Raw genomic sequence first — 22,442 nt, forward strand, 5'->3', positions numbered from 1 at the left:
ATTTCCATATATAAAGCTGCATTAAACACTGCCTGCTCCTCTTTCCACTCTGATCTTATAAACTCTGGCAGTCACAGGCCTAAAACTCCCTTTCATACTACAAATAAACTTCTTCAACCTCCTTCACTACCCAACTTGAACTCCTCTGCCCAGTGACAGGCATTTTTGGATTATTTTCTGGATAAAATTAATAAGATCTATCTGCATTTCCCTGCAGCAACCGGCACTTGTCTTTCTTAGGCCTCTGTTTCACTCTCACCTGATAATTGTCATTCTGTTTTCTCCTCTGTGAACTCTCCCACTGTGTCTGAGATTATTTCCAAATCCTCTCCTAGTACATCTCAACTAGAGCCTGCTCCTATGGCTACTCTTAAGTCTGCTTCTTCTGTTATTGCACCTCTTATAGCTCATATGATTAATCTATGCTTTTCATTAGGCACTGTTCCTCCATCTCTCAAAATAGCTGCTGTCACTCTTATCCTAAAGAAACCTGGGTTGGACACATCCTCACTGACCAACTACAGACCAATCTCCAATCTCCCACAAATCTGGTATTGCTCCTGTAGATCGAGGTGTACCCCAAGGATCTGTCCTTGGACCTCCCCTCTTTTATCATTCACATCTCCCCACTCGGTCAGATCATCCGCAACCATGGTTTTAACTTTCACTGCTATGCTAATGACATTAAAATTTATATCAGCACTACTTCCCTCTCTACCCCAGCCCAGGCTTTCAGTTCATGTGTCAGAGATTTGAAAATTTGGTTGCAAAACAATTACCTGAAACTAAATGCTGATAAAACCGAGTTTCTGTTAGTTGAAGCTAGAACCTCATTTTCCCGGGTATTGAACTTTTCAGTCAACATTGATGGTGTGAATATTAAGCCAGCCCAAGTTAGGAACCTCGGCTGTCTTCTTGATTCATCTCTCACTTTTGAGTCTCACATTAAGCAAGTCACCAAAACTGAATTTTATCATCTGCGTAACACTGCACGCTTACGCCCTATGCTGAGTGACACTAATGCTAAAATGTTGATTAATGCTTTCATCTTCTCTCGCATCGATTGCTGTAACTCACTTTTCTATGGCCTTCCAGCTAAACTAATCAATCGTCTTTGGTACATCCTTCAAGGCTTTACATGGTGCGGCTCCGACATAACTTTCCGATCTATTGTCCCTCTCGTGCTCTCCGATCTTCTAATTCTGGACTCCTCACAGTTCCCTCAACCAGACTTTTTACTATGGGTGGCAGATCTTTCAGTGCTGCTGCCCCTAAACTCTGGAATTCTCGACCTTCCACTCTTCGTAATTGCTCTTCTTTGTCTTCCTTCAAATGTCTGCTAAAAACCTTCCTTTTTTCTTCTCTTTAGTCTTCTATGACACTAGGTAAAGCGTCTTTGGGTTTGTGAAAGGCGTTATATAAATTGAACTTATTATTATTATTATTACTGTTATTATTATTTAGTCTCCACATACAAAGACTGGCAGTAGAATGGGTTGTACTGAAGAGCTCATTAACTTTCAACATGTCACTGTCATTGGATGCCACCTGCACAAGTCAACTGGTAAGTGCCATTATTCTGAACTGGAAATGGAAAGAACCAACACCACCTCAGCCCCAAAGTGGATGGCCAAAGTGCTGCAATGCATAGCGCATAAAAGTAAAATATTCGTTCCTCAGTTTTAACACCCACTAAGAGTTCCAAAATACCCCTGGAAGCAATGTAAGCAGAAATACTGTTCATCAGGAACTTCAATAACTGGGTTTCCAAAGCTGAGCAGCACAGACGTCCAAAATCACTATGTGCAATGCCAAGCAACAGCTAAAGTGGTGTAAAGCACACTGCCACTGGACTCTGGAGAAGACCAAATGATTTCTAGAACCTAAAAAATGCATGTCATTCTGCTTGTATTTAAACTCTGCAAGGATTACAGTACTAGTCGTGTTTTATTGTAAAGTCCAGAATGGTTTAAATTCTTTAAACAGCGAGCAGAAAACTGTCCAATCAGGTCTGCGGCCACACTGAAATTTTGGGATTTTTTCATTTAAACCTTAAAAATTACAGTAATCTACTATACATTTCAAAACAGCACAAAAAGTGACTCTCATATACAGTTGAGAATCTCTGGCTTAATCTATGGTCATCTGACATTTTCTCTCAAATTTAGATGGTTCAAGCCCAGTTTTTCCTTAATTAGTTGAACAGTGTTGAGATAGAATTAGCACTTTTTTACACCCAAAGCAAGTACACTTACTAACTGAAAATGTTGGTCATGACATATACTGACTATTTATTCTTTCATTCCTGTCCTTCCTTCTTTTAATAAAACCAGCTAAATATGAATCCAGTACAGACTTACAATCCAGATTTATAACTCTGATTAAGTTTCAGAATTGACGTGTCTATGTGTGTCTCTCTCTCACCTCAACCACTGCAGCAGGCGCCTGCTCAGTCATGTAATGGATGGCATCTTGGTCTCCCAACCAATCCGATCCTTTTACTGTGTCATAAAAATGCCACCGCCAATCATCTTCCTCCATGTTACCAAGGGCAGCATTGATTCCACCCTAATATTTAAAAAAAAACAAACAAACAAACAAAAAACAAAACAAAGCAGTGAGTCTAACTGAGCACTTGAGGTCAAGGAATGTAGATGCGTATGACAGTGAAGTTATTATTTGATTATTCTAAGTACTCCACAATTACATTAAATGATGCTACTGAAATGTACAAAAGCCATATGTGTTGGCAAACACATGTGCATTTCCTTAATGGACAATTAGGATTATTATTATTATGCGCAGGTAATGACAATACTGAATAAATATGTGCATATATCGGTACTGAAATAAAGTGACTAGGTGTGGAGCGTACAGATGTGCGAAAAGGTGTGCAGAAGTGCAATATGTACAGTAAGGTGTCCATATGTGCAGACAAATAAAATAAACCTGTATTTACACATACATACACACACACACACTATATATATATATATATATATATATATAGTTTGTTTTTTGTTGTATTTTGTTTGTATGGCAATGTTTTGCAATGCAATGTTTTGCCTGGTATCGACTTTGTAAAGCGACCTTGAGCTTGAGAAAGGCGCAATAAAAATGTATTATAATAAATGTTGTTCTTTTATGAGTAGGAGTAGTATTATCAGCAATAACAGATAAATAAGTGAATTAACAACCAAAAGAACAACCTCTCACAGATTTTTTATTTTTTTTTTTTTAAAAACACAGCTTTCTTAGTCTGGATTTTAAAATGGCGCATTTATTTCAGCCATCACATTCAGCTTTGAACAATACATGGATTTAATGCAAAACAAGAGACACTGACCAATACTGTTCTGATGCAAATTTGCATAATTTAGGCTTTTTCCCCTGGATGTTCATGTTCAGTTCATCTAGTAAGACAGCACTTTTGTTTTTTGAGCAATGCAAATAAACATCTTGGCAAATTCTGTCATGATATCAATTGTGAATCATCACAATAACGGCAATTCATCTCAATGAAAAATCATTCCAAAACAGCTGCACTTGACAACCAATGGGTTTAGGTGTGAAAGAGCAAGCCTTTGTACTTTAAACCCATTTCATGGCATATCACAGCAAACATGTAGGCAGAGAGTGAATAGGCCTTTTAATTAATGACTGAAATGACCTGATATAAAAAGGTCTTGACCAAGCTCTTTAGCTGCAAGCTGCTCACGATACATTACACAATACATCCACACCACAAAGGAAGCCACACTCATAACACTGTTTACTGAACACAAAGAATAACTACACTCCACTACTTTCAGCTAACTCCACCCCTGGCCCAACTTTGAAAAACGCTCAAAAATGGGAGGGGCACACTGGGAGGGTCACTGCAGTGTTGTACGGGTTTGGAGGTGGGGCTGCGAGGGAAGCTGGGTCAGCTGTGCTGCTGTGTTTTTAGAGCTAGCATATGTTAGCTACCAGAAAATATGGAGAGTGACAGAATTAAATGGCACTTCTGCAACTGAGAGGTCTTATGAGGTTGACGATTTTTCTCTACTACCATCCCCATCTTCAACGAGAAAAGGTGTTTCTGATCAGGCAGTGTGTCTTGAGCCTTAAGAGTATGGGCCACTGACTCAAGCTGCCAAAGAGTTAATATAGCACCAGAAAATGAATAGCAGCAAGTGGGAGAGGTGTCAGAATGGTAGAACACTCCCTAAAACTGCAACAGCTAGCCTCTACTGGACAATAACATGGATTTTACTGACAATTGGAACACTTTTTAGGAAAAACCTCTTTATCACAGAGACGGACTCCACCTAAGTCACCGCAGATCTACTGTTTTATCTTCAAACTACGCAAAGGTAATTAATAAATTGTGACGTGAAAATAAAAAAGGCTTCTGAATTCATGCAACTTTTAAACACATTTGAATTTACTCAGCACATAACTAGTCCAACACATACTCATGGTCACACTTTAGTCATGTCACAAGGTTTATTTATTAACATGAATTAAATCCTTGATATCGCTATCTCTGATCACTACTATGTGTTTTTTTAGTATGTTTGCTTCTGTTGGCATAAAAGAGTAACAAAAATGGAGAAGCGGTAAATGAAAGCGCCATTTTAACACATCAACAGTGGCTGCTTTTAGTAATGCTCTACATTGCAAACCTCCTTTACCTATTAACTCAACAGTGCATGACATGGTAAACAACTTTACCTGTACGCTAAGATCTGTTCTAGATAATGTTGCACCAGAAAAAACTAAAAAGAAGTCCTTGACCACAAAAATGCCATGGAAAAATGAACAGATAAACCAACTGAAAAGGGACTGCCGCAAAGCAGAACGGAAATGGAGGAAAACGAACCTAACTATTCACTATGAAATTCTTAAACATTGTAATATTTATAATAATGCAGTACGAACAAAAACAGAAATACTACTCAAAACTTATTAATGACAACAGACAAGAGTTTTATTTTCAATAACTGATCGCCTGTTAAATCCTAAATTAACCAATGATTATCTTACTGAGGCTTCAACATCAAAATGTAATGATTTTGCATTATTTTTTTAATACAAAAATCACCATCACTCAATCACATTTTATAACTCCAAAACTACCAATAGTAGACTATTTATATTCAACAGCACAACACTATTAATAGTTTTAAAAAGATTATTGAGGCAGAACTTCAGAAAGTTGTCACTCAGTTAAATTCCTCTACCTGTGTTATAGACCTTATTGCAACAGCATTTTTTTTTTTTGGATTTTTACCCAATTTTCTCCCCAAATTTTGTCGTCTCCAATTCCACCCGCTAGTTAGGACTCCCCCAGTCACACGATACCAACAACGCTAGGAGGGTGAAGGCTAACACAGGCTTCCTCCGAGACCTGTGAAGCCAGCCACCGCATCTTTTCGAACTGCTGCTGACGCAACGTCATTGGACAGTTGAATGCACTCGGAGGAAAGCGCCAACCGCCAGATCTGTTACGTCAGCTAACAGACGCCTGCGCTGACTAGCATCGCGTTAAGTGATGCGGGAGAAGGAGGGGCCATCTTACCCACCCAGAGAGAGCGAGGCCAATTGTGCTCTCTTGAACTCCCGGCTACGGACGGCCGTAGCATCACCAGGGCTCGAACTCGCGATCTCCTGATGATAGGGCCAACGCTTGGACGGCTGCACCACTCAGGAGCCCAACAGCATTGTTTTAAAGAAGTGTTGGACATTGTAAATCGTTCTTTGGAAACCGGCACTTTTCCTGACACACTCAAAACAGTAGTTGTAAGACCACTATTGAAGAAACATAACCTTGATCCGTCAGTTCTTAGCAATTACAGACCACTCTCTAACCTTCAATTTTTAAGTTAAATAATTAAAAAAAAGTTCTCACAGCTTAATGAATTCTTAAATGAACACAATATTCACGAAAAATTCCAGTCTGGCTTCAGAGCAAATAACTGCTGCATTTGATACTATAGACCACAGAATATTTCAGAATTGGCTTGAGAACTTGGTTGGAACTGGTGTTAAACTGGTTCTCTACATATGTCGGATAAGCATGATATTCTCTGTGGTGTACCACAAGGCTCTGTACTAGGTCCACTTCTGCCTTCTTTGTAAATGCTATCACTGGGTCAGATTATTAGAAAGCATGGCATCAATTTTCATAGTTATGCAGATAACACAGAGCTGTATATATCTATGGCTCCAGACGATGTTAGGTCAGTAGATAAGCTCGCTATATGGCTGTTCAGCATAGTTAGCTGGATGAACAGCAATTTTCTAAAGCTTAATGAAGAGAAAACTAAATAATTATAATTGGAAATGAAGCCAAGAGGAAAAAGGTATATGAAAGAAATCTGGTTCTACAAATAAAAACTGAAGTTAGGAATCTTGGTGTAACTCTAGACTCTGATTTAACTTTTAAAGCACATAATAATATTACCAAAACTGCTTTTTATCATTTAAGGAATACAGCACGAGTTCGACCTTATCTCTGTCTGCAAGATGCTAAGAAATTGGTCCATGCTTTTGTGTTTTCTTTGACCACTTTTAGCTCCACTGGCTGCCTGTCTCTTTTAGAACTGACTATAATATTTTACTACTAGTTTTTAAATTCTTAATGATTTAGCATCTTCATACATTTCTGAGTGCCTGATAGATTATATTCCTAATCAAGCTTTAAGAGCATCTAGTGCAATCCTACTCCATATTCCACGTATGAAACTTAAAGAGCAGAGGGGCAGTGTTTTGTTTTTATGCACCAAAGATCTGGAACGCATTACCAATAAACATCCGTCGGGCTCCTTCAGTCAATGTTTTTAAAAAACAGTTAAAAACTGATTTCTTTACTTCAGCGTTTAACTAGATTTTTTTTCGTTTCCTTTGTTTTTACTGAAATGTTACTATTACTTTTATGTTCTTGTTAGTTGTATTTTTTTCTTTTTATTTATACTTTTATCGTGTGCTTTTTAATTTATTGTATTTATTTATATATCCATTCTATTTATTATTTGTTTTACTTTGTATTGTGAAGCACTTTGAGCTGCATTTTTAAGGTATGAAAGGTGCTATATAAATAAACATTATTATTATTATTAGTAGTAGTAGTAGTAGTAGTAGTTCAGCAGATCCATATTCGATATAACCCAAGTCCTGATTTCTTAGATGCAGTGAATTCCAAAAGAATAAAGTGGATTTCTTTGAACACTAAGTTTCATTCAGTTTGACATCAAGGTCGCAGCCTGCAACACCAGTCAGCCAGGGTTTGCTGCAGTGGCCCAAAATCCTTACGTTCTGCAAGCTGTTCATGTTCATGTTCATATCTCCGCGCTCCAGGGTCCTATGTTTTCATATTTATGAGCGCAGCACGAGTAGGGCGTCATCAGAGTTGAACCAGAGGGGTACTGCAGAGGCAGAACTGACCATGATAAAAAATTATATTTTTACAGTTTGGAAAGATGTGTTCACATTTTAAGCATGACTGGTATATTTTATTATTACAGAGCAGTGCATTTCAGCTGTTAATGAAAAAAGGTCTTAGGGTTACTCTAAGAATAATTTACACATTGGATCTATCTCTGATGAACGCCACACATATTTTGCACCAGTAAACTTCTGTGTCACTAGTTTTTTTCTGTATTTATTGTCTATTTCCTTTGTACTTATTGTGTGTGTTATACATATGTTATTCCACTAGTACAAGTTGAAGGGATACAGATTATTTCCCACAATCATCATCAACATAGTTAATTTAATTAAAGAGACTTGTGACATGTTTCTTGTGAAGTATGCTGTGACATGAGAGAAGAACATGTTTATACAAATGTTCAATCCATCCTACCGGACATGGCAATGGCCTATGGCGCAGCAGTTGAACTGGGTTTTTCCATAATCATATAACTGGGTGAAAACTGACCACCTGGGAACCTTCAAAGCCTTGGGCCTGACTAAATAATCATTTTATAATAATAATAATAATAATGTTATCATTATTATTATCATTATTATTTATTATTATTATTATGCAAATGGAATGCAAAAATGTTTTGGGGTAAATACAGAGCAGTATTTGATCTTTTTTAATATTACAAACTGATCACAAACTTGCCCTAATCTTTACATGCAGTTACATAGCACTAATAAAAATCAAACAGTGCGCCCTATGTTTTGGAATGGCCCATAAAAAAAATTTAACTTTTTTTCTCACTTCAAACTATTGAGGCAAATTGACAAGAAAAACACATTTATGACTGGAATAGTTTAAGAGACTTTTGGTTACACTAATTGCGCATTCTAAATTTAAACTATAGATCTAGAATGCCACAATATTAAAGAATTCAAGAACAGTTTACTTGTCTATCCCAGCAGCCGTTTTATTATGGTCTCTGGTTCTCCAGAGACCACACAAATTTGAGTGATTGTATAGCTTAGACCAAGTTATTAAGCCTCATGAAACATAATATGCAAAGTAATTTTAAACAAAATTACAAAGCAACACAAGTAGATTCAAACTAAAATATCAGCATGTTTTTGGTAATGACATCTTCATAAAAAAAGTATTTAAACATTAGACTTAATTTCTAAGTTTGATGAGTTTTCTCCTTTACCTTTAGTTTAATATTATTTACATTGTCTGAAGACTGGGCATCAACGATGACAATCTGACAAGAGAGTTGTTTCTATTTTTCCATGATTAATGCTATTTGGCTGTGAGATCACTGCAGGAGTATATTTAGCTGCAATTGTGATGGTGTCTTGCTCTTACTGTGACTGTTACTAGCTTTTTCTTTGTCACATAGGAATGTGGATTCACTTTTGACTCTGTACTGCCAAAATTTTGATATCAATCTGCACCAAAATATTGGTTCTTGTAACATCTCTAACCAAGTCTATATCATATACTCTGCTGTGGGAAAAAAAGCATACTTGGAAGGTCAAATATCATACAAGTCCTGTGTTTACAGAGAACGTAAGAAAAAAAAAGTTTCTGATTACAGGTACAGACAAATCAGGTGACAAGAACAATGACACACTATAGGTCCCATAACAGTGTGAGAGCAAAGGCTACAACTGCAGAAGAGTTGGAACATGCAGCCACTGTTGCCCTATTGAAATCACATGATTTTTAAGATCAGGTTTATGTAAGCACAGCATTCTTATGATACAAATAATGTTATTGAATTAATGAAGCTAATAAATACCTTCTCATGAGGCTTATTTTTTCCACTCATACAGCTACTCTAAAAAGTTGGGAAAGGGCAATGTAAGAAAAGGGCAATGTAAGACTAGGAATGTTGAAAAATGTGCATAAATCCTCTAACAGGTGATGCAATCACGCTTGTGTATAAAAGGAGCATCCAAGAAATGCCTAGTCCTTTGCCAGCAAGGATGGGTCAAGGTTACCCATTTTTCCAAAAAAGCATTAGTAAATAATCCAACAGTTCAAGAACAACGCTCCTTAATAAGTGACTCCAAGGACCTTAAGTATTTAAGTATATATAAGCTTTAATGGCACATTATATCATAAAAAGTTTCAGAGAATTTCAGGCTCTGTCATGGTATGGGGGCATATTAGTGCTCATACACATGTGCACAGTGGGAGAAGTGCGAGTGCAAACAGACAAGTGTTTCATAGCTCGACAGCCAAATATCCCTTAAGACCCGCAGCGCTGAGTTGTCTTCTCTCAGTGGAAGCACTGACAGAAACAGCTGTGGATTTTTTTCAGATCTGAACAAATGGAGCTTAGTAGGGTTCTACACCCCTTCTTCCTCTGACGCTGAGTTTTGAGGGACAGCCTCGTCTTGTCAGTGTTTGTATGACGCAGCTTCCAACTTTCCTATCTAGTACATATCTATAATTTTATTTCTAATATTTTTACAATGCTCTCATTTTCACAGCTTTTCTTTACATTCAGTCTGACCAATGGTACTTTGCAGGTCTTTTATCCAAAAAAGGTTCATTTTTTAACGATTTACAGGTAGAGATCAACTATATTAGAGTAATAGCTTTCATCTGTGTAAACTTGGAGCTCCCACAGCACAGGTATTGAATACATATACAAACAGCATTATTCAGGTTGTCATTCTTGTCACAGAATAAACCAATATTACTTTAAATAAATTTGAGGGCCAGTCTTTTGAGCGACAGGGTTTGGTTCAATATTGATACACCATGTTATATTCTCTATTTTTACTTCTTTTCCCCCTTTTCCTATTTGGGTTCCGTTCATGGTCTTAACTCACTGCCAGCGGCTTTGCAGGAAAAAAGGGGCAGGACCAAGGGAACAAGGAGAAGAGAAAAAAAATCAGAAAGCAAGAAAAATCCATGTTGATTCTGTGGCCAACAGAACAACTACAGTTATCGCAGTCATGTTATCAGCACAATATTATCTAATTAACTGAAATTCAAGGAAAGTGATGGTAATGTCTTGTAATTACTTGTACTTATAGCAATTATTCAGTCAGCAAATTCTACACTTGAAGTGCCCCCTCAAGCTAGCAGCCAACTTCTTGTAGAAACTAATAGTGGCTTTTTGGTTAGGTCAACCAAGCCTCCTCCTGTCCAACCAAGCTCTAGACCTTGCTCACAGCTCAGTTATAACCAGATAGCGGTTTGGGCGAGAGAGAGAGAGAGAGAGAGAGAGAGAGAGAGACAGAGAGAGAAGCTCAGCAATGCAGTGAGTTAAAACAAATGTTGAACTGTTTTGCTTGCTTTGCTCATAACAGTGAAGGGGCCATTGTTATTTTTTTTGCCACAATGCAAGCCAGGCCAACAGTTGGGTTAAATGCCAGCTTAGAGTGTGCAAGTGAGAAAGTGTGTGCGTGCCTGGGCCCACTGCACAGTTTGGATGTAACAGAATTAGAATTTATGCACTCTGACTTCGCTATAGCTTGAGGACTGTTTATACCAACGTTTGAAAAGAATAACTAAGTCTGCAAGGTGTAATCAACAGCAGAAAGCCATACTGTTATAATGCAAAAAGAAAACCATGAGATAGTAAAGTCAATCAGGAAACAGATCCCTAAACTACGTGAACCACACTTTGACAAACAAGCCGACAATATACAACATTTAAAAAAAGCCCACTTGTAGGGCTATTGTCACTACAGCCATCTAAAATCATTGCTGACTATGGAAAGAGCAGAATGCAGACAAAAACGCTGTTTAAAAAAAACAAAAAAAAGGAGAAACACGGACAACACTCTACTCAGGGGCATAATTTAAAACAGATAACCAAATGCATTCGCCCAGCCCACTCTACTTCCAAGCTCACTTTTGCTGGCTGAAAGATGCAGCTGACATGAGGTGGAGAACAGCAGCAAAATCAGTAACATGTAAGCTCAAGGTGTTTCAACATAGTGCAAGTTCAACAGAGAGCTGCAAGTTTTACTTGTATAACTATTGTTAGCAATAAAGCACCCAATACCTCTAAATAAAATTAAGTTTTAACGTTCCAAATAAAAATGAAGCAGGCAAGTGAAAATGTGCAATTAATCCCTATCACGGTTTAACAAAGTTGGTTTTATACATGGATAACCAAGTACATCAATACTGATAGTGGCAGAGACCTAATCTAAAGTTTATTAATAGATCATCTAGTTGTCAATACATGCATGAAAGAAAAAGATAGAAAAAATATATAAATAAATAAGACACTTTGTTTGTACCTGTGCAGCCACTGTGTGAGAGCGAGTGGGAAACAACTTGGTAACACATGCGGTGTTGAAGCCAGCTTCTGACAGCCCAAACGCAGCACGTAGTCCAGCACCTCCTGCTCCCACCACTACAGCATCAAACTCATGATCTACCACTGGATAATGTGAGGATATCTGTAACATACACAAAGAAACCTAGGAAACTGATCTTAAACAATACTATTTTGATTTGCTTCCCTGTAGGTAAAAAGTCCTTCTAACAGCATCAGATTTGAGATAAAGGAGTGCTGCTGTCAACTAGATGTTAACATACATTTTTAACCTAACAATTTAATTTGATATATTATGATGTGTATAATAGGGGTGCAACGATTATTCGACTTAGTCAACGACCAAATTAGTTCGCAACTGATTTAGTAGTCGATTAGTTGGTGACGTCATTACGCGTCTTTCTCGCGCTCACTAGGGACGTTTTGACATTACTGCTCACTGGAGAGTTAACAACAGCGCAATGGATGCCTTAAGAGCAAAAACCTCAAAAGTGTGGGATCTAAACTCAGAAAAAAGGTTGTCAGTTGCACTATTTTTAAAGCCAAGCTTAGCTGGCTATGGGAGCACATCCTCCATGCTGGAGCATCTGAAGAGGAAACTTGTCGGCTCACTGAATGAAGAAGATTCAGCTTGGTAAGACATGCCCCGTCCCAAACCACGTACTAGCACACTACATAGTGTGTAAAAATAGCACATATACTATTAGAAGTGCACTCATTAGTGTCGTATGTGAAGTACAGAAGTTTGTGGTTTGGGACGTGGCGATAGTTGTGCTAGCAAGCTAGTTAGCTAATGTTAATGCTAAATACCTTCCTACTTCATGTTATGAGCTGTAACATTTTCTATTTCGAAATGCATGTTCTGTTGAATCATTAATGGAGTTGGAACAGAGAAGTAACTATTATTTACAACAACCCTGTTTACTTTCCAGATAACATTTACACTTTTAACCACTCCTTCGTTGTCTTAACGCCGAGGACACCGGTGCGGTCAAATTCAGCGAACACAGAAGGGCATTTCCAAACTGTTTTCTGTGTTCCGCGAACGCTTGCCACCACTCGCTAACAGTTTAGGTAGCTGGATAAAGAATTACCGTTGAAATTACCATTGTTCATAGACAACAAGTTTGCCACAAACACTCGCCACTTTCCCATCCGCTCCATCAGAGCGCATGTCCTCTGCAGTGGGGAATATCTGCTCTCAGAGGAGACCAAGCCTCTTACAAGAGCATAGAGAGACGCTGACTTTACTCATTTTCACTAAAGACCTGTGATTGTAGAATTTATTTGCAGCAAAGTGTAGACAGACAGCAGAATGCACAAAGCACAGACTGCTATGTTTAAATTAATTTTCTTATTTTCTTGATTAAAGAAAAACTGATTTAGTTTTGTTATATTTTATTGCTGCTACTTTGCATGTCCTTGGTAATAAATTGACAGGAAAAATACACAGAAGTTTTATTTTTTTATCTTTTGTTTTAGCAGGAAAGTTACTTAAAACAGTGAATTCTTGAATGGTATTCATCTTTGCTGTCTTCACTGTTAGCAAATGCATGAAACAACTTCAAACTAAATTTAAAAGCTAATAGCTACATAAAAGTTATTTGGTAATGCAGTGATTCATAATCCGAATAATCGATTATTCGTTTCAGTAATCGACAGATTATTCGACTATCAAATTAGTCGTTTGTTGCAGCCCTAGTGTATAACTGGTCCAAATTTCCAAACACTGTTCAATATTTCAAAATAAACATTCACCCAATAAATCACAAATTTCTCAGATGTATCACATGGTTTGACAAAAAACAGAACTTATGTTTGAAATCACAACTTTAGTCAGTCCTAGGTACTGCCATAAATTATTAAAAAATGAAAATAACTTACAGCATTTGAGACTTTAGCTTCACCTCTTTTGCCAGAAATGGAGAAATGAAGCTTGCGGATATGAGCTGGGAAAACTGCCGGCAGCTAAATAGACAGATGAAGAAACTTTATTAATGACCTGATTAAAATGAGAACAAATAGTTAACTGGATGATTCTCACATCAGTACAAAATAACACAGGCTATATTTTCACATGTAAACATTTAAAGCATTTTAGAAAGTATTTCTTAAAATCAGCACACACATTGTCCAATATGTTTCATGAACACGACTAATCACAAGGTTTATTTTGCTGTACATAAAAAGACCAAAACAGTAAGTTAAATGTAGCTTTCGAATTTGCTTTACACAGTATTAATAACATTTCTCATCAGTGAAATACAGAATCTCTAAGAAGACCCATTTTCACGTCCCCTCTGTCATTTGCAAATCATTTTTAGTAAAAAAATATACTTTGTTGTCACAGATAGCAGCTGTGCACAATTGGACTACTACACCAGACACCAATTAAAGCGCATTTCCCTCTGCATGTTAATGATCCTGTAAGTTCCTACAGTCAGTGGTTTTCAGTCTACTTAACCAACCACCTTCTTCAGCATTGTCTATGAACATTTCTCTTAAAGGACTTGATCAAACATGATGGCTATCAGATCTGGCAGAACACAGCATTGTTCACCAAAAATAAACAAAACAACTGCTTCACAAACTCCCAACAGCTTTTGGCAAGTAATTCTGAATGAGTTGATATGTCCATTTTTGTACACTTTGACATAGTAAATTAATAAATGCACAATTTCTGTACCTATGAGGTAGCAGACATGAATCAGTTTTTAAAAAAAAGGAAAATAAGATCCAGTATTTCAAATTAACTCAGTACTGCTTCTGTTACTCTTGCATGCCAGTCCACCACAATACCCAGCAACATAATTCACATACAACACAATGGGTAAAAGCAGACACACAGTGCATCTGTAAGGCGGCAACAGGTCAAACAAATTAACTGTATTTGACAAGTTATAAAATTGTTCTGTATTATGACATTATATAACTAATCATTATGATGATTAATTCTGGAATAATAAAAAAACTTTGAACAACACATGGATGCAGTTCTTCTCAAAAAACCCAGGGAAAGAAAAGGAAAGAAGAGGATATTAACATTGTGATAGGCATGCAGTTTAGGTGTCCCGTACTTAACTACAGACTAGTTGTATGTGCTATATCTGAGAAATTTAATGTAAAATGAATATTTATCAAAGAATGGCCCATTATTGTATACCATTACATAATTTTGGGGCTGTAAACATCCATGCATTCACAGGAGTTCACAGGGGGTTTCATTCCATGTTTTTATTTTCAAATGGTGTGCGCCAAAGCTATCTGAGCGCTACTTCCATCCTCTTGTGGAGAAATTTAAACTAAACTACAGATGTGTAGATGCATAGATGTACATTTTCTACAATTCTATAAACATATAGGTTATATATGTATAATTTAGGAATTAATAAAAAGTAGTTACATCCTTAATTTTAACATAATTTGTATGTGCCCTTAACTTTACTTAATTTACTTTTTAACATTTAATTATACTCATCTTGCTATTTATTGCAATTGTAATTCACTGCAGTAAGCGGGTTGTCAGGCGCCTAAGCTGAGATGGTATATATTTACACAAACTCAAGGTGGAGCTTAAAGGGAGGGGTTTTTTGATAGAGTCAGATAAGACCATAATCTCTGTTTAAAAAATGCTCTTTTATTGAGAACAGAGAAAAATAATGGCATTTGAAAAGGAACTGAAAACTGAGGTAAGTCACTCCTAGCCCTACTCTTTCTTCTAATGGTTACCAAACACAAACACACTCTAACTAACACCAAGCTGGGCACAAAATAACACAAACACATACACACACTAATTAAAAAACAACATAATAACAACATAAACAGTCTGTTTAGCAGGTGGGCGGTAGGGTTGGGACAGACCCCACAGACAACCTCAAAAGTACCTGTGTTTCTGAACAGAGCATTTTATAAATTATAGTATTCATTTTTGTTAATCTCAATGTTCGATCCATACATATATATATATACACATATATATACATACATACATACATACACACACACACACACACACACACACGTATGCGTTTATGTATGCGTGTATATACACCGATCAGGCATAACATTCTGACCACCTCCTTGATTCTACGCTCATTGTCCATTTTATCAGCTCCACTTACTATATAGGTGCACTTTGTAGCTCTACAATTACAGACTGTAGTCCATCTGTTTCTCTGCATGCTTTGTTAGCCCCCTTTTACCCTGTTCTTCAGTGGTCAGGACCCCCATGGACCCTCACAGAGCAGGTACTATTTGGGTGGTGGATCATTCTCAGCACTGCAGTAACACTGACATGGTGGTGTTGCGTTAGTGTGTGTTGTAACTATTTTCTGCCTCAGCACACATAACCCTTGTGTGGTGTTCGGGTCTGTGGGACCCATTTTCAACGTTTAACATATAAACATACATTTTCAATGACTTCACACTGTACACCCCCTACACATTTATATTATTCAGATGTTCAGGTGAACCTGTGGGGAATAAAAGTGTGGAGGTGCTGTGTCCTTTCACTCAGCTCCTCCTACATGGCCTGCTGTTAGTGTGTGTGTGTGTGTGTGTGTTTCAGTGTGTGTATGTGTTTGTATATGTGTGCGTGTATGTGAGGGTGGACACCATGGACAGGCTGTTGACTGGCTGCAAAAGGAGAACCCTACACTGCGAGCCAATAAACAATGCTGAATCGCTGCATGTTTTGTTGATGTGTAAATGTTTATGTTAAATAAAAAAGTAACTGCATATTTTACAGGTTAATTAATAAAATTCTGGGTGATTATCTGCCAGAGTATACAGTTCTACAGTAAGCTGGGCTGAGCCCCAGATCTTTACATGCCCAGCTAACGTATCTTTCCATTTGTACTACTATAGTGTGAAGAAGAAAAAGGGTTTCTTTGCTTGTAAATTTCCACCATGTGCATGATGGGAAATACTCTCAAAAATCTAGCTGCACAGTGTGTCCCAGTTCAGGGCCTGGATCCTTCGAAGGACATGGTCTACGAAGGCCTGTCCTTTGAAGGCTGCTTAGACCCGTCAAGGCTGAAACGAAATGAGACGCTTTGCCCTATTTTTGGCGGATTTTCTGTTTGCGTCACAGCACCGCTGTTCCCGCCCTATTGTTTTTTTTTTTGTTTGTTTTTTTTTTCTACATTTGTATCGATAGCCTTTCGCCTCAATTTAAACCCAATTCTTATATTTAAAAGTGTACTCTTCAGCCGCCGTTCGCTTCTCTGTTGATGCCGCCATGTTCTTGAATCCTTGCCGGCACGCTATGAACCTCGGGATATGTTGGCTGGCGAAGGATGCACCCGATGGATCCTTCTTTGCCATGAAAAAGAAGAACACATTTCTCCCCCGCATATGAAGGAGCCTTCGAAATGGGACGGCCTAGTCGCGCCGCTGTGACGCAATCGGCCTTCAAATGCAGCCTCCAAAAGACGCAGCCCCTGAAATGGGATACACTGACAGTCTTGCAATAGTAACCCTGCAAGATCCCTAGTCTTTGCAAAAATCATAGCTTGTGACTAAAAACTCTGTGCATGTCTGTAGGTGTGAGAAGGTGTCTGACTTTAAAAAGATTTTGAAAAGACTAAAGTCTTCTAGTGTATGGTTAGGATTAGCCTAGTTATGGATCAACCAATTTAAAAACTCACAGACACGGCCCACCACCAAATGGACACATTAAGAGTGACGGGCATAAATAACGCAATTTAACTATCAAAGACGCAACAAGGTCATCAGAAACCACGCCAATAACTTCACTTATAAAATTCAGCAGCTATAATAGCTAGGCATGTCAATGGCGCTGCCGGCCTTACACCAAACAACTTCAAGCGATTTCACTGTCGCAGACAAATTTCCAACGTCAGAAAACTCTGTGATTGTCTGTAGGTGTGAGAAGGTGTCAGACGTTAACGTTAGCCTTTTCAAAATCTTTTTAAAGTCTTCTAGTGTATGGTTAGCAGTAGCCTAGTTATGGATCGACCAATTTAAAAATTCACAGCCCACCACCAAATGGACACGTTAAGGGTGACGGGCATAAATAACGCAATTTAACTATCAAAGACGCAACAAGGTCATCAGAAACCACGCCAATAACTTTACTTATAAAATACAGCAGGTATAATATTATTCAGCAAAAAGTTTAAGTTTGACTTTCATTTTTATTTTTTTTGACCTTCAGTGTCAGCGGAATTACAGATAAATAATGCATGGCCAGGTAGACACTACAAAATTCCCCAAATATGACATCGAATTCAAGATATTTTTTAAAAACAAGATAAAAGCGGAAACTTTCACAACAGTACTCTTACAAGCTTGCTAACCCAACCTAGGCAGCTAAGCTAGCTAACTAGCTAACTAACCTCAGCAGCGCAGTAACGTAGCTACGTTAGCTAAGGGAACCAACAGCTAAGACATGCTAAATGTAACAACATTTCAAAGCTGTATAACGTTAAATGTTTTGAACTGAATTTATATATATATATATATATATATATATATATATATATATATATATATATAAACATTGCATAATACAAATTACATTATATATATATATATATATATATATATATATATATATATATATATATACTTTTTTTTACTTACAGCTTTCGATGACAAGATCTTTGTCCCGAGGACACGAGAAACATTTAATACTGCAGCCATTTTGCTTATGTCGCAATGGTAAAGGTTCTTCTCTTTCTTCTTCTTCCTTTTTCTCCTCTTCTTCTTCGCAGTATGGCGATTGGTAGACCAGCTTAAGGTGTATAACCGCCACCTACTGAACTGGAGTATAGACGGGAAACTTGTGACACCTCCCATGACTTTCATCAACTCCTATGAAGAAAAACAAGGCTTGGTTCGGAACAACCTACTTCATTCTGCTCGCGTTCTGATTGTGCCCTAAAGTAGTATGTAGTATGTGACCATATGTGCATTTCTCCAGCACGCCAAAGATACCCGGGTGAGGCACTACTCTGAAGCTGCATTGCACTCCCTAAGCAGTACTGTTACGTCCCCTATACGTTTGAGCACTGGATGTGGGAACTGTTTTTTTTTGTTTGTTTGTTTGTTTTTATTATTTTACTATTATTATTATTATTATTATTATTATTATTATTATTATTATTATTGTGTTTGTACAAATGTAGTTTATAGTAGAACAAGAAATAGTTAACAAACTGTGTAAATATAAAAATAAAATATTGTAATAATTTTAAACAATAAAGTTTAAACAATAAAAAATAAGAAAGAGCCAGGGTATAGAAAACATGTTTTTACAAAATTAAAATATAGCTGCAAGCGGTAATCTGTGGGGAAGCACCAGGAAGACATCGAGGAGTAAAGTAGTGGTCTCTGGATGTTTAACATCCATAACAGGGATTCGAACCCACGACCCTAGAGTTCAAAGGCAGAGGCTCTCATGGCGAGCCACAAGACATCCGTGGCACAAGTGCAGTTTTTGAAACAATTTATTGAAAAGAAGCAACAAAGAACCACACACCGTTTTAGGACAAAGTAGCAGCATAAACAAATTTCTATGTCTCTGGACATAGAAGGCAGCAAGAAAGACCCTTCGTTAAGATAGTTATTAAGTGTGTGTTCACAACAGCTGCTACAGCACCATCCAACATCTGTAACAGGGAATCAAACCCATGACATTAATCTTCAAAGGCGGATGTTTTTGTGGTGAGCTACAAGAGACCCACAGCAGACCTGTTTTTTTGTGAGAATTTATTGGTATGGAGCAATAAGGACCCAAGCACCATTTTGGGAATTAGTTCCCACCTTGCAATAACTGTGACTACATGGTAGTATAATTTCAAATGAAATCATAATACACTGTCAGTTTGTATATTTGTGTCAAATATGGTTATATTCAGACAATTATTGGTGTATTTTTAGCCTTATGGTAGAATAAGCCAGTTCACACCAATTTATTCAAATCTTCAGCCACACTGTGCTTAAAAGTCATGATATTTTTATGATGATAAATTTGATGTAAACTCAAGTATTAGTAAGAAATGTCTATTCTCCATCTTTTTTCAACTGTGATATTACTGAAAGTTTTTTAAGACTTGTATTTGCAAAATTGTTAGGCTTAGTGGAAAACTCAGAAATGCTCTTCGCTTAAAGACATACAGTAAAGCTGTCCATGTATATGTCAACAATGATGTGCAGTTACTGATTTGGCTCCCTCTGGTGGGCAGAGAAAAATTGTTGCTCTGACCAAAATTTGCTGAACTCAAATAATAGGATTTCCTGCACAGTACAACCTACACATATTTGCAAAATGACAATTCTCATTAAGATGCATAATTTGAAACAATTGTCAGGCTTTTATTGTTTTTATTCTTAGACAGGAATAATTACATTTTAGATTTTGGCAGTAAATTGAACATTGTAAGAGCTAACATAAGCAAAATCAAGCCAAATGTCATATGTTTCCTCAACTGATTATTATCAATAGACAAATCAATGCTGGTCATAATCAAAGCATAACTGACAAATTTGTGGTCCCCTGTTTTAGAATAGGCTAGACCAAACTGGTTGTTCCATAACATGGAATAATATTATGCTTAAAAGGCAAGCTTTTTTAAATAAATATTGATCTTGAGACTTCAACGGTTATTTTGAAACCAAGTTTGAGACGATGCAAAAACATTTCAGCAAGCTGTATGAAAACATCAGTTTTCAAACTCTGATAATTTACAGAAAAACAATAAAGTTTTTTAAAAGACTTGCATTTTCAAAATTGTCAGGCACAGTGGAAAGCAAAAAATACAGGAATTGTCTTGACCTAAAGACATACAGTAAAGCTTTCCACTAATAGTATATTTTTATTAATTAGTTCAACATTGATATTTGCAGATACTGATTTGGCTCCCTCTGGTGGCCAGAGAAATATAAAACACCTCTTGCTCTAATTAAAATTTGTTGAAATCAAATTATATGATTTCCTGCACAGTTAAGCAACCTACACATATTTGCAAAGTGTTAATTCTCATTAAGATGCATAATTTGAAACAATAGTCATGTCTTTATTTTAATCTTAGACAGGAATAATTACATTTTAGGTTGGAGTCATTATATTGAGCATTGTAAGAGCCAACTTAAGCCAATTCAAGCCAAATGTCATATGTTTCCTCGGCTGATTATTTTCAATGTATATATCAATTTTGGTCACAATCAGAGCATAAGTGACAGATTTGTGGTCCCTCGTTCCCGAATAGGCTGGACCGAACTGATTGATCCATAACTTGCAAATAAATTGTGCTTAAAAGGCAAGATTTTTAAATAATTATTGATCTTGAGACTTTGACGGTTGTTTAGAGACCAAGTTTGAGACATTGCAAAAACATTTCAGCAAGCAGTATGAAAACATCTGATGATTTACAGAAAAACAATATAGTTTTTTAAAAGACTTGTATTCGCAAAATTGCCTGGCTCGGTGGAATACATAAAATTCAGAAAGTTCCTTTGCCACAAGATAGATGTTGCAAAGACTACAACCATAAGTATGTTTGAAGTCGTAATTTGCATTTGATGTTGATGCTCCCTCTGCTGGGCAGAAAAGTTATTAATTATGTGGCCAACCTGGTCAAATTTCCACATTTCCCGTGAGATTTTGGAACATACATATAATTGCAATGTTTTAGATGTTAATAAGATGTGTAATTTGAAACCATTATCTTTTCTTTATTTCATTCATAGAAGAATATAATGACATTTTAATAATTACGCACTAGATTAAGTATTGTAGGGGCTTATGACAATCGATTTAACTGAAACTTTACATTTTTCTTTAGAAAATAGTAATGTACATGTTTACAAAGATTTATCACAATCACCTAAAAACTAAAGAATCTATAGCCCCCTAAGTCAGAAAAGGCCAGGCTGAACAGGTTTATTGGTGTTTTATGGTTGTTCTTTGCAATAAAGTCAAGGTTTTTTTGATAATTATTTACCTACAGACTTCACAGATTGTTTTAAGACCAACGTTGAAACAATGGTCTTAAAATCCACAGACTAGTTTGAAAAGCTGAATTTTCAAACATTGATCAATCGAAGAAAAACTTTACAGAATTTTAAAAGACTTCTATCTTCTAAAATGTCATTCTCAGTGTAAGCAATTATATGAATTGATTTATTTTGATCTATGATAAAATTTATAGGACTTATTCTTGTTTATGCTCTATAGCACCACCTCAGGGCCAATTGAGATCAAACTTTATAGGCTATTAGAGACTGCATATGTGGACACATGATATAATTTTTGTGATGATTGGCCAATGCTAAGCCCTCTAAATGCCTGTTGAAAGCTTATTGGCCAATGGCGGCCATATTTGTCCTTAATAGGTCATGTAAACATTAGGCCATGGATACAGCATGCAAAGTTTCAGCTTAATTGGCCAAGCAGTTGCTGAGAAACAGATTTTTGGTTGTTATAGCACCCCCTATTGAGTAATCGGTATCAATCTTGGTGAGCTTCCAAAGAATCATGTGGGGTACAGGACTGATAAGTTTGATGAGAATTGGCCAAAGCAATCTCGATATGTAGCCATTCATGTGAATTAAGCCAAACACTGAGGGGCTTAATTGGCATGTGGCAGCCATACTGTTTAAAAATATTCATATTTTTTTGATAATTCTTGACCTCCAGACTCCCCTGAACATTTTGAGACCGAAATTGTGTTGATATCTTGAAAAACCTCAGACGAGTAGAAA

At 36.9% G+C, this 22,442-nt stretch overlaps 1 protein-coding gene across 1 annotated transcript in view; it reads right to left on the bottom strand.

Annotated features, from left to right (window-relative positions):
- sdha (succinate dehydrogenase complex, subunit A, flavoprotein (Fp)) overlaps positions 1–18,453 on the bottom strand; it is a 69,746-nt gene extending 51,293 nt beyond the window's left edge. The window contains exons 1-4 of the mRNA XM_036567059.1: positions 18,321–18,453; positions 13,596–13,679; positions 11,674–11,835; positions 2,425–2,568 (exon numbers count right to left, since the gene is read on the bottom strand). Coding sequence (XP_036422952.1) covers positions 2,425–2,568; positions 11,674–11,835; positions 13,596–13,679; positions 18,321–18,380 — 450 coding nt within the window. The 5' untranslated portion in view covers positions 18,381–18,453. The remainder of the gene's footprint in view (positions 1–2,424; positions 2,569–11,673; positions 11,836–13,595; positions 13,680–18,320) is intronic.
- Positions 18,454–22,442: the final 3,989 nt, after the last annotated feature.

This window comes from Colossoma macropomum, unplaced genomic scaffold, assembly GCF_904425465.1.
Source record: "Colossoma macropomum unplaced genomic scaffold, Colossoma_macropomum, whole genome shotgun sequence".
NCBI classification, from domain to species: domain Eukaryota; kingdom Metazoa; phylum Chordata; class Actinopteri; order Characiformes; family Serrasalmidae; genus Colossoma; species Colossoma macropomum.